The 12,137-nt window shown below is 51.9% G+C and overlaps 6 protein-coding genes across 6 annotated transcripts; 2 read left to right on the top strand and 4 right to left on the bottom strand.

The window, feature by feature from the left end:
• Window positions 1-314: 314 nt before the first annotated feature.
• A1O1_00132 (uncharacterized protein) lies at window positions 315-1,226 on the bottom strand (the record flags this gene model as incomplete). Its single annotated transcript, XM_007721053.1, has 1 exon — window positions 315-1,226. The coding sequence occupies one exon, from the start codon at window positions 1,224-1,226 to the stop codon at window positions 315-317; it is 912 nt and encodes a 303-aa protein (XP_007719243.1).
• A 294-nt stretch (window positions 1,227-1,520) lies between these two features.
• Window positions 1,521-2,921, top strand: A1O1_00131 (uncharacterized protein; the record flags this gene model as incomplete). The annotated part of the gene is made up of 1 exon (XM_007721052.1): window positions 1,521-2,921. One exon carries the CDS (start codon window positions 1,521-1,523, stop codon window positions 2,919-2,921), a length of 1,401 nt encoding a protein of 466 aa, XP_007719242.1.
• Window positions 2,922-3,159: 238 nt separating this feature from the next.
• On the bottom strand, window positions 3,160-3,546 carry A1O1_00130 (uncharacterized protein; the record flags this gene model as incomplete). Its single annotated transcript, XM_007721051.1, has 1 exon — window positions 3,160-3,546. One exon carries the CDS (start codon window positions 3,544-3,546, stop codon window positions 3,160-3,162), a length of 387 nt encoding a protein of 128 aa, XP_007719241.1.
• A 1,156-nt stretch (window positions 3,547-4,702) lies between these two features.
• A1O1_00129 (uncharacterized protein) lies at window positions 4,703-7,546 on the bottom strand (the record flags this gene model as incomplete). Its single annotated transcript, XM_007721050.1, has 1 exon — window positions 4,703-7,546. One exon carries the CDS (start codon window positions 7,544-7,546, stop codon window positions 4,703-4,705), a length of 2,844 nt encoding a protein of 947 aa, XP_007719240.1.
• A 479-nt stretch (window positions 7,547-8,025) lies between these two features.
• A1O1_00128 (MRG-binding protein) lies at window positions 8,026-8,775 on the top strand (the record flags this gene model as incomplete). Its single annotated transcript, XM_007721049.1, has 1 exon — window positions 8,026-8,775. The coding sequence occupies one exon, from the start codon at window positions 8,026-8,028 to the stop codon at window positions 8,773-8,775; it is 750 nt and encodes a 249-aa protein (XP_007719239.1).
• Window positions 8,776-8,847: 72 nt separating this feature from the next.
• A1O1_00127 (uncharacterized protein) lies at window positions 8,848-11,952 on the bottom strand (the record flags this gene model as incomplete). Its single annotated transcript, XM_007721048.1, has 1 exon — window positions 8,848-11,952. One exon carries the CDS (start codon window positions 11,950-11,952, stop codon window positions 8,848-8,850), a length of 3,105 nt encoding a protein of 1,034 aa, XP_007719238.1.
• Between the last annotated feature and the right edge of the window lie 185 nt (window positions 11,953-12,137).

Raw genomic sequence — 12,137 nt, 5'->3', positions numbered from 1 at the left:
CGTATAGCATACAGGAAAATGGGCTCCAAAGGGGACAAGGATTGCATGGCTTTTACCATGAATGGGGAATAAACCAGTGCCCATGAAACGGGTTGCACTGTCAACGGACATGGCAAGCATCGAAGCTGACGGTGGTATTACAAATGTTTTCGCTGGAGAAACAGACACTCCTTCATGGCAAGAGCAAATCAGTGGACAAAGAGCTTTCGACACTAGCTCACATCGCCAGACAGAGGCCAGACACAGAATGTACTCAACTCCGCGAACATACTTAGCTTTAGCTTATCAATGAAACAGCCGGAAGATCAGCTGAATCAAGCATTCCGTGCATTATCCAAAATCTCCTTTGCTTTAAAGTTCTCTTCGAATTCATCTGGGTCTTCGAGAGGCTTTTCCTTGGTCCGTTGGGGCCTCAATCCCAGTTCTGCCAACTTATCCCAGATGCGATCATGCCGGTTTGCCCAGCGCTCTCTCCTTTTCTCCAGCTCCTTTTCGGAAGGTCGCCATTTGCTTTTGAGGATGCGGCGAATGGCTTCAGGAGAGACTTTGAAGTGATCTGCCAGTACCGGGGTAGACCATCTGTCCGGGTCTTGTTCGTGGAGTGCTCGGATTCCTTCCATGGTGTCTGGAGATAACTTCTTTCGAGGATTCCAGCCGTTGTCGCCGAACTTCTCCTTCAGCGCTCGCTTTTGTAACTGCCACGGCTCCTTCTTATTGGAGACGGCCAAATCTTTGAGTTCCAATCGTCTCTTCTTTCCTTTCCCACCAGCTGCACCCTTTGCCGGCTTGTCACTCTTTGATGGCCTCCCCAAAGCGAGATCGTCTTTAAAGACGCTGTTCTTCAGCGAAGTTACGTTCGAATCTTTTTCTCCATTCCATTCTGACTTTTGTGATTTGGAATGTTGCTTCTTGTATCTTATAGGTTGAACATCTTCCTTGTTGTAGAAGAGAGATTCGGTCTCTCTTGGCCCCTGCGTGTCTTGTTTGGCCTGGTCGGTCGGGGACGTAGGCGCGGGTGCGCCTTGATGCAAAGAGTATCTACGCCTTTTCTGGACGTGAACATCTTGGGCAGCACCAAAAGCACTGGGGATCGTGGAAGGAAGCGACTGGCTGGACGGGTAGATCAGGGCATTCCGAGCACTGGAATGCACGTGGCGAGATAAAGATGTGCATGAAGGTCTTGAGGCATGGGCAGCAGCCCAAAAGACCCTACAACTTGATTGCATGATCCTAGATGCACAGAACTGATTCGAACTTCTCCGACCTTTTCACAAGGTTGCCAGAATCCCAAGTGTAGAGTCGAAGCCCAAATTTCAGACTTTCGGCACATGACTAGTCGACCACTCTGAGACCAGCGAATCTTGACTCGTGACGCGTTGACATCGACATCCGCCACCACTAGATGCCGAGATGCGTACTAAAGTTGACCTCCGTCTCCGTCTTCGTCGTCTTATGGAGTGTGTCAATTCATCTCTGGCAGCTTGCTGCCCTGAGAGCCTTCCTTCTTTTTTGTTCTCGATATGGCGTGGCCAAACCCTTTCCGCAGAAGGGATGAACATACCCGGACTTGCTGGGGCTATACATTCCAGTTAACACCGGAACATCTTACTCCAGAACAGGCACATCCGTTGAAATACACGTACGATGTGCTGGGAGAAGAATGCTATGATATAGTGAACCAGATGAATATTCCTGAAAGGGAGTCTCGAGCCTCTAACGAGACTGACAAACCGGCATCGGCAACACCAAAGCGAGATTTGTACCGCCTTCTCCAGGCCAATCTGGACAAACACGAGAAACTGCAGCAACTCTGGGATGAAGTGACCAATGTTCCGGACTGGGTGGATTGGGATCAGATTGCGCGGGGCCAAGATGTCTTCTACCGCTACGGAGGGGCGACCTTGACCGGACTTGCCTACCAATCCCTACTCGGTGGCATGGGAGCAAACAGAGTAGTGGAAGTGTTAGCCCGGACAGGAGGGTTTTCAGTGAAAGTGGCTCGACACAGACTTTTCGAGACTACGCAGCATATCTTGGAGTGCACGAAGTCGATCGAGTCAATCAAGCCTGGAGGCGCCGGGTTCGCGTCCAGCCTACGAGTGAGACTGTTGCATGCTGCAGTCCGACAACGTATCCTGAAGCTTGCAAAGACCCGACCGGAATACTACAGCGTGGAGAGGTACGGTGTTCCGATCAACGACCTCGACTGCATCGCCACGATCGGCACTTTCTCCGGAACCATCATCTGGCTCTCGCTGCCGCGACAGGGGATCTGGTTGCGCGAGCAGGAAATCTTGGATTACATTGCACTGTGGCGTCTTATTGCACATTACATGGGCACTCCGACCGAATGGTTCGAGACGCCGGCCAAAGCAAAGGCCATGATGGAGTCTCTGCTGATGAATGAAATCAACCCTACCGAGACTTCTAAGGTTCTGGCGGCCAATATCATCCGCTGCCTCGAAGCCCAGCCACCAACCTATGCGTCACGCTCCTTTCTTGAAGTTAATGCCCGTTGGCTCAATGGGAACGAACTGTCCGATGCCCTCGGCCTTGGTCGTCCTTCGACATGGTATTGGGCGCTCATGGCCGGCCAGTGTATCTTCTTCATGTCGATCTGCTATCTGTACCGCTCGATCCCGGTATTGGACAGGCGAAAGGTCGCTGGCCTACGCAAGGTGTTCTGGGCGGTCATCGTCGAAGGCAAGCACGGCTTGGGTGAGGAGACGGTGTTTGACTTCAAATATGTTCCTGACTACCACGTCTTGACGGCCAGAGGAGGAGACGAACAAGCCAAGCCCAACGCAGTCGGAATTGAGAGGAGAAACCTCAATACCCTGCTCATTGCCACAGGCTGTCTCACTGCAGCTGGCTATGTGAGCTTGAAGATGGCGTCTGCCATTATAGGGAGGCTGATTTAGGCTTATACTGCTCCCCACCCGCCCAAGACTGACTCTACGCATGCTTCGATGGCATTCTTCGAGATCTGGAGGCTCTTAAACGTCCAACCATCACAGTCCGCTCGCTGAACAAGGAGAAGCAAAAATCCTCCTGCGTGCGAACCTCGCCACTGTCACCCACTGGAGACTTCTTATCACCCGCTTGAAGGAACCCAAACGCCTACATCGTTCATTCATGGACGATCAGGCCCCATACTCATCACAACCTCTGAACCCATGCGCCCAATTGAGCACACTCCTCCGCCCCTTCCTCTACGCTCAACGTATGTCTATCACCCAGATTCCCACCGAGATTCTTCAAGCTCGGCGGCTCGCCGACTTTGCTGCCGCCCTCGGCGCACGCTTCACACGGCCTGTTTGCCGTCACTGTATAAGCTCTGAGCACCGCCGGGTCCGGTTTCGGCTCGAGGGCACGTGAGATGCTACGTGTAAGGGACAGACCGAATCCTGACCCCGAGCCCGAGGAGTCTGGGGAGGAAGAGGAGGCTTTGGACGGTTTGGCCTTTGGGCAAGGTTGGGTGAAGCTCATCTGGTGCGTCGGGTGTGAGGCTGTGCAGGTGAAATTGAGAGTGATGTCGCGGCACATTTTGAAGATCGTGTGCTTGGACGGTGGAAGATCGGTCGTGGTGCTGGTGTTGTGGTGCTCGCTCAGCTATCCCTCAAATGCGGTCGAATGCTATCTCCAACGTCAATTCATTCGATTCAGATTGCTTCTGGTCATTCGGGCAATGCTGGACCCCTTCCTCAGTGGCTTGAAATCTTTCTATGCTATATTGACGTTCGCGGACGACTTGCCAATTTGATGACTTGATGAGCCAAAGATGCTAGTAGTCCAACGCAAGCTGGAGCTGTGTAACCATATACACGATACTGGCCAAGCAGAGGTTCAGGATCTATGAAACTATATCTTTACGTACTCTGTACCCTTGTGAACCACTTGAAGGGTGCTCTCGGGACCCCGAAATGATGCGGCACACGACTGTTGTATGAATCCGGGGTACAAGCCTTTTCAAAGCACAGGAACACGTGGGATGCGCAAGTCGAGTTAGATAGACACGGAATGTTTTTCTCAGCTCAATCCTTGTCCTTGCCCTTGTCCTGGCGGCAGCCCAAGCTTGAGGTAGGCCTTCCACCCACGAAACCTCTGGCCGACGCCGGCAATAGCATTGGCCTGTGACCCCAGTGTGAGGAACGATGCCTAGTAGTAGTTGCTTGCCTACCTACTAACCTACATCTTGGTTGCTGCCCGAATCATGAAGTTGAAGTTGAGACTGACAACTAAGCTTCAAGCTAAGCATTTGTACAACTGCCGCCCTTCGAAGCTTACCTGCCTTTGGGCACATCCCATGATGAGGCTTATGACACCAAGAAGGTCTAGACTTTGTGCACCCTGTCTAGGGGCATGGATCAGCTAGCATCATGGTGCTTGTCAATGCCCGCCATGCTGAGTCTAGGCTTTCGTCTTCTCGTTAGTCGGCTCGATGCATCGAGTCCAACCTGTCATATCAATGCTCATGTGGTGATTGAACAGTTTCGGCCGATGCAAATGCTACGGGACAGTCGAATGGGAAGAAAGGCTTTGGTTCATCTGATCTGATATATTCTTCGACTGACTCAATACTTGCGTCAATTGGGCCGCTGTCTAGGCATTGGGGTGAACAGACCCTCAAGTTCGAATTGAGAAGTTGAGTCAATTACCAGAATCCCAGCCAAAACGTAGTGAGCTCTAGCCACCCTCATTCTCACCCTCGTTCCATCATATGCATAGCGCTGTTCTGGCGATCGTCATGGCTCCAGTAGCCGAACATATCCAGCCTGAGAAGCAAACAATCGAACAACATACTCTTGTCGTCGTCGCCATCCTCGTCCTCAGCAGATTCGTTGGACGCAGTAGTAGCATTCGCACCATTCCGCTGCGGTCGGGACGCGTGCTTTGAAACACGTTGAGCCTGCACGGCATGTATAAAGCGCGTAACTTTCCCTCCAAACTCCTTCGCAATGTTTTTCGTCGTGGTCTCGTGAACTTCATTATTCGTTATTGTTTCGTTGGAGCTGGTAGCCTTCTCCGATGTCTGCCTGTCGGGACTGGACTTTCTTGCTGCCGCAAATCGAAGGATCAACGTAAATACATCTTCCAAGACCTCTCTAGCACCGGATTGTTTGCGTTTGAGCAACAAGGCATGGAGAATTTTGTCTAGCGTCCTCTCGTGCAAGGCGCGAAGATAGTCCTGACTCTTGACCAGTTGCAACGTACGATCATAATCATTGTTGGTGATATGTTTGTCGACGTCGTGCAAGATGTCTTCAAACTTCTTCCAACATCCTGCGATCGCGATATTATGGCAGTAGTCTGCCCAAGTAGAGGTAAAATGGTGCATCTGAACTATGACTTTCTGGTGCAGAAGCGTACCAGGCTTGGTCAATTGACCGTCGAAATTTTGCCTCAACAGAGATTGAGTCACGCTGTGCACGCGCGAGACACGCAACAAGTGCTGAAAGATGCGATCATACTTGTCCAATATCTCCGGAGTGAGCACTGTCTCAAGTACCTCGCTCGGTGGTTTGTACTCGAGACGAAGGAAGTCAAGTGCGTGGATTGAATTGACGTCGCGGCACTTCTCCAGTTCGTCAACTGGCATGTCCCGGATTGCAAAAGAAAGATTCTCCATTAGAAAGCGTTCCGTGGAACTGGCAAGACTGTCGGACAAGCTCCCCATGAGCACAAGCCTGAGCTCGGAGCTTGCAGGTGGCCAAGTATCTCGAGCCTGGAGACGAAGGCCGGTAGAAGTCCCCGTCCGTCTGTGACCTTCGCTGCTGTTCTGGTCGGAATCGAATAGAGCCATGCTCAAGCGCGAGGAGAAGAAGCCATCTCCGAGTAACTGGAAACCACGTTGCAGCCTCAAGTGGGCCAAAAGCTTGTGATCCTGAAAGAGGAGTCGTAGTACGGAGTAAGACAGCAACCGGTGTTGCGCTGAGACAAGGGGTGTGATAGACAAAGTCACCGCGTCCATGTAGTCTAGCTGGAAAGGCGATACTTCTGTCTTGGATCTGTCGAGATATTCATTGACTCCGTCATGCAATGTGTCAGCTTTGTCGAGATTAAGGATAGGAACATGTTCATCGAATAGTTTCGTTGCGAGGTGGAATGGATCGCCCGAATGGGGCCGGCTGATATCTTCCTCCTGCGCCTTCGTCTCCAATGTTGCAGCAATGGGATGGCAGGGCACGCTCGTGGGATCTGGTGAACTCCCCAAGGTGCGAGACTTCTTCATTGCAGCTTCATATGCAACAGCCCCGGCCTGCAACTCGCATATCTCGTCAAATGTACACCCGAGTTCTAGATTTGAGGCGAAAGATGAGGGACCATACACAAAGGTAGACAGCGACCAGTCTAGAGCATTGGATTGTAGTATTCGGAGGCTCTGCCTTGTTTCCGCAACGGTCTCACAGAGGTCGGGGGGAAGAATAGGTGTCCAATAGGTCTCGGCCTCCGGATCGTCGTCCAGGGACTGCCCCTCTTGGGCATTCGTTGGAGCGCGACTCAAGCCAACTGTGCTGAGTAGTCTCGTTATCAGTGGCCGTAAAGTCCTCGACATTATGTGTTGTAACACTCCATCCATTCCTGGATGCCTCAAAGATGCATTCGCTGCTTGCTGCATCAAGGCCGATACAATCACTGGGTCGGTTTGGCAGTTTTGTATCGAATCCACAAATCCCTTCAGGGTTGTCACTAAAGCATCAGCCCTGCTCATGGTGCATTTCAACTGGAGTAGAGATACGATCTCTGGTCTGAAGGACTCCAGGTGTTCTTGGATTGAATACAAGACGGACCTCGAGGCAGCCAGGAATGCTATTCTCGATGGTGCCAACTGTTGTGTATGGTTGTCCAGACAATCAAAGCACTTCGTAAGAATCCTTGTGTATGTACCAATCTTCAAAAACTCTTCAAATAAATCTCCAACAAGACGTGCACTGTAGCCGCGGGCAGCGATATTCCCCCACTGACGGGCGAACTTGCCCTCCTCTTCATTCCATTTGAAAAGCGCAGAGCTCCTCCCCATCCCAAGCTCGAATGCCGCATGAAGCAAGGCGTCTGTCGTGATAGACTTCAGTGGCAGGCCTTGGTCAGATGACCGCAGGATCGCGCTGAAGACTTGGGGATCCGCTTCGCTGAGGTATGGAGTAGGAGATTCGACGTGGCCTATGTCCAAGAAACTGTCCCAGCCTATGAGTCGATTTTTCGGTGGTCGTTGTGTAATATCAGGCAGGCTCCAGAAATCGAGAATCTCTTCATCGATACCCTGCCCACTCTCCGTCTGTTGCGTTTCCTGCCCTGATTCGGAAGATGAGCTGGAAGAAGGACTGGATAGATCTGGTAGTGGGATCTGCTGCAGGTCCAGATGAAAGACGGAGGGCGTGATATCAGGTAGATGCTTGCTGTCGACATCATTCAACCGAAAGAGTCCACCTTCGAGGTTGTTGTTGAACTTGAATCCTTCCCATGCCTCGCCGGAGTCGACCTGGAAAGCGGGAAGCTTCTCGATAACAACCGTAGAAAAAGGGTCGATCTGATCATGAAAAGACATTGCGACTGTAGCTTGACCATGTTGAAGACACTGATTTGAACATGTAAGTATGACGATGCTCCAGATGTCAAGGCGCCGTGGTATGTATTATTTACTTGCGACGCGTAGTATCGCGTCTTCGATAGAGGTAAAGGTCATTTTGGCTCAAAAGGCAACTTAGCCGAGCGCCGTTTGGATAGACGACGGCCTCAACTTACAATCCTCAATGAAGTAGCAAGGAAGGATTTCCTGTGAAAAGAGATATCCAGAATCGACTGGGAGCTACTCTACAAAATCAACTTGCTTTTCTCGTTGATCGGTGAAGATGAATTAAGCCAGACGGCTGCCAGCAAACCACGACCATCATAAATAATACTAGTCTGGCAGAATCCTCGCCAGGAGAAGAAAGACCTTCGAAAGCTACCAAGTACCGGTCTGAATGCAAGCGCACTTCTGCCAGCCTCTCAGACCTCGCTACAAGTTTGCGGGTGTCGCAGACAATGACTTCCACAACATCGACAAAATCGGAATTTGATACGTCTTTATGGACGGACGACCAGGAGTCGGCCCTCCTCCAAGCCATTGTCCGCTGGAAGCCAGTGGGAATGCACAAACACTTTCGTATGATTGCAATCAGAGAGAGTCTACTGAACCAGGGCGTGATCAACCCTGAAGACTCCCATACATCCATGGCAGGAATCTGGCGGAAACTCGAGACTTTGTACGACCTTGCGAAACTAGATGAGCGTGAAGACTCCATCATTGACGGCCTCGAAGATGGGACAAAGGGTCAGTCATATTGGCGAGAATTTGAACTACCGCGCGAAGATTTTGAGGAGATGATGTGGCAGAGACGGCTGTGTCCAGATGGGATGTCTAGTCCCGCTGTCTCCAGAAGAGAGAGCACGGTCGCAGACACGGATGAACCACGGTCGTCACCAGTTCCGGGCCCCACGAGAGGATCCACGAGAGCAACTCGAGGAGGAAGACGCGGAGGACGATTGTCACGTCTACAGAACGAAATTGAAACGGATAGGTCGAGTCGCAGGACAAGCAAGGCGGCCAGTGTTGCAGAAGATCAAGCCACGGAGGATGCTGACGAGGAAGAGGAAGATCAAGAGAGTGAAGCGGAAGAAGAAGAAGAGGAAGAAGAGAGCGAGGGGCCTGAAGAGGGAGAGAAAAAGAACCCCGCAAAGAGAACTCGTCGGGGTGGCAGGAGAAGTCGAGGAAGACGTGGACGGCGAAGATGAAACAATATTGAAGTTGTTCAAATGGTCAATATTCGATGGAAGGTTCTACTCGCTAGAGCCTATCTATGAAGTTTACGTGCCGGTCATCTTCCTCTCTGGTCGGCCACGTTCCTTGTCCGAGGACCTCTGTCTCTTGAAACAACTGAAAGTGTTCCTGCTACCTTCACGGAGCTTTTTTAGCACGATGCGCATTTCGCCCAGTTCCTGTTGCAGCCGGGTTCTGGCCTCGTTTGTCGTCCGCTTGTCCAATTCAGTGTAGATCTGGCCCTGGATCTCCCCGGCCTTGGACGTGGCATAATGTGTCATTGTTTGCGCGATGAATTCCGTGTCCAGAGTAGCCTGCATCAACGCAGGCAGCGTGTACGTGTTGGGTTTCCGCTCCTTGAAGCCATCGAGAAGTGCCTGTGACACGTTTTCAAGCAGATAAGACAGAATCTCGCTCAGGAGAGGGCTGCTGGAGCCTGCATTGGACACGGTGGTCGAGACTTCGGTATGCACCATGACTAGGGTCATGAGCGTCGCATACACATATGGTCTAACTTGGTCGGGCCTTGCGGTGTTTGGCGCCCAAGTCGGTGAGTTGATGCCTTCTTTGATCGTCTTGGTCAATTGTGCGACGGTCGGGCGTATGTAAGAGTGGAATAGCTTCGCATCGATCTGGCCGAACACATCTCGGATGGTCTTCGACTCATCGGCCAGCTTGACAGAAAAGGCCGATTCGAAGACTTGGATGAGTGAAGGCACATACTCATTCCGCAAGGCTTTGAGGTTCGACATGGTCAATAACATCCGAACATTGCGACTCGAAGCGTTGATAGCATCTTGAGTGATGATCTCGGTCGGAGACGCCCCATCCACAACAGAACTGAGGCTTGTTACCAGGACCCAGTCATCCTCGTCACCTTCTGTCGGTGCTTCAGCATTCTCAAGCATGCCGCTGACCGCCTTGTATATGCTGCTGACAAACTGAGTCCGCACCATCTGCAGCAGTTTTGAGGGCGGCGGCGAGATGACATCCCGAGCTCCTGGTCTCGCCGTGGCATCCGAGAAATACAATACCTGTTGCATGCCTAGCAGGACTTTTCTTTCGTACGCCTCAAAATACAATGGCATGCGTGTTTGATCGCGCTTTTCCGGTGCCCGAACCCAATCCTCCAAGGATTTGCAACTTTCGGCATCCTTGCTCCAAGCTTCACACACGGCCCTCATAGAGCGTTCGCGAGCGGCCCCAATCATTGCTTTGATCTTCTCATACACCATATTGTTATTACCCACCGGGCCCAAAGCTACCATTTCGCTTGCAGCAGTTCCGATAAGTGCCAGAATCTTTTCAAGATATTGAATGGCACTCAGAGCGATCGAATGGGGAGCCCAGAAAGCGAAATCTTCCCAAGCTTCACCTTTCTTCGCTGCAGCCGCAGGCAGGTTTTGAGGATCAAGTAAGCCAATACGGCCATCGGTGGGTGAAAATGCAGTTCCTGTGAGCGGAGTAACGGGCGTCTCGGCAGAGCCAGGCATTGGCGAGAACAGAGAAGAGATGTCTTCCGTTGGGGGATCTGCAAAAAGAGAGAAGACGGCGTCCCTCAGCTGGTTGACCAATTCGACCGCTCCACTGCGCAGACCGCTCGTTTCGGTTTCGGATAGTTGGTGATGCTTGCTGCTCTCCCCCTCGAAGCCAACTGACAATGATTTTTGTTTGGTGCCGTCAATAAAACCTTGGGCAGACTCCCAGAAATCAATGACTTCACCAAGTAAGCCACTGGACAATGACAGTAATTTGGTCACATATGTGAGAATACAATTCCAGAAGTCGACCACGTCATCGCTGTCGAGGGCGTCTGGTCGGTCCTTTGAAGCTTGTCGCAGGAATGCAGCAACTATCTGTGACGATGGAGGGTCTGTCGAAGCAAGACGACGCCGTAGGATCTCGATCTCGACCTTGGAACGTTCCACTACTGCCGCAATCTTGTTTTTCAATGCATCGTACCGACTGAGAAGATACACCCAGATCGGGCTCTCCTCAACACCAAGCTGAAATAACACATTGATGAGTTCCATGTGTTCATCTGCCGGGGCCGCGCCTGGGAGTGGCAGATTCGCTGGAAGATTGGACAGCTTCCGCCAGATGTCTCTCTTCAGACTCTTGACTTGGTCCTCGATGTCATTCCACATTCTCCCTATGGCCACAATTCTGTTGGCCTCGTCGTCAGAAAGCGTGCGACCTTGTTGCACAACCCTGTCGCTAAGCATTTTGGCCTCGGTGACGTATCGGCGAGCGGCACTGTAGAGGTCAATGGCCTTGTCATAATCCTTCTGTTTGATAGCGTCATTGAGATTGGAACCCAACTCGTAGAGGGAACGGTTGCTTGCGATGGCTTCCACTATTGCTTTCAGGTTTGCCTCACGTTCCTTGCCTCCCAAGGCCGGGCCCCATACCTCCTCAGCCTTCTGCGACACCTCAAGCAGTGGACCTTTGATGCCCTGCACGCCATAGTCCGTCTCCTTGCGGAGCGCGTTCTTGCTCGGTGCATGGGCGGGAGCGGTCATTCCAGCAGCACTGCCACTGCTCACATTGCGGAAGTGCATTCCACTTGTCCGCCGGGAATGTCGTGGCGACGCAGTTGAGTCCATGCCTTGATTTCGCATTTCTGTGTAGACATTGTCAATGGTGGCTTTGGCACGGACGAAGCGCTCGAAATTTGTCTCCACCAGGACTTTGAGTGAAGCAGACTTCTGGTCGATCGATCTGGATAGGTATTGCAATCCTCGTAGTAGATCATCGGTGGTTGCCTCCATGTGAACTTGGGAGAGAAAGATTCCGGGAGAAAAGGTTGTCGACGAAAGCATGAATTTATCTCGCAGCCGCGGATCGTGTTCTACCGGTAAGCCATGAGTCCTCAATACGCTGACCACGCTTGAATGGACTCCAAGGGGATCGGGCTCATCCTTCTGGACAAGGTTTGCGCGGCCGTCACCGGTCCTCTGAGAACCCGGGATTAGGCTCTTTCTCTCGCTCGCACTCCTCTCCAGGGCCGAATAGCGGGAGCGAGAACGCCTAATTCCCACCGCGTCGGGGAGATCATCGTCGTCACTGTCATCGAGCTCTTTGGGCCACTCCTTGGGGAACGGTTCTGGCAGGTTGTAGTGATTGACAATAGTCCGTTCTTGCTCAGACATGGTGATGATAGACAGGGAGCGCGACCAGCGCGGTTCAACTCATTGTCAGGCGTGTTCCTTGATCTCAGGTCGTGTCGGATAGAGAAATACCTAGACACAAGTGCATCAGCCTCATCAAACCAAAGGGGCTCCGCATTCACCGCGATGCCATGCATGCCGCGATATAATGCCATTCTTGGCAATCA

Source organism: Capronia coronata (assembly GCF_000585585.1).
Source record: "Capronia coronata CBS 617.96 chromosome Unknown acBCG-supercont1.1, whole genome shotgun sequence".
Lineage (NCBI taxonomy): Eukaryota > Fungi > Ascomycota > Eurotiomycetes > Chaetothyriales > Herpotrichiellaceae > Capronia > Capronia coronata.
This window is presented reverse-complemented; position numbering and strand designations above follow the sequence as displayed.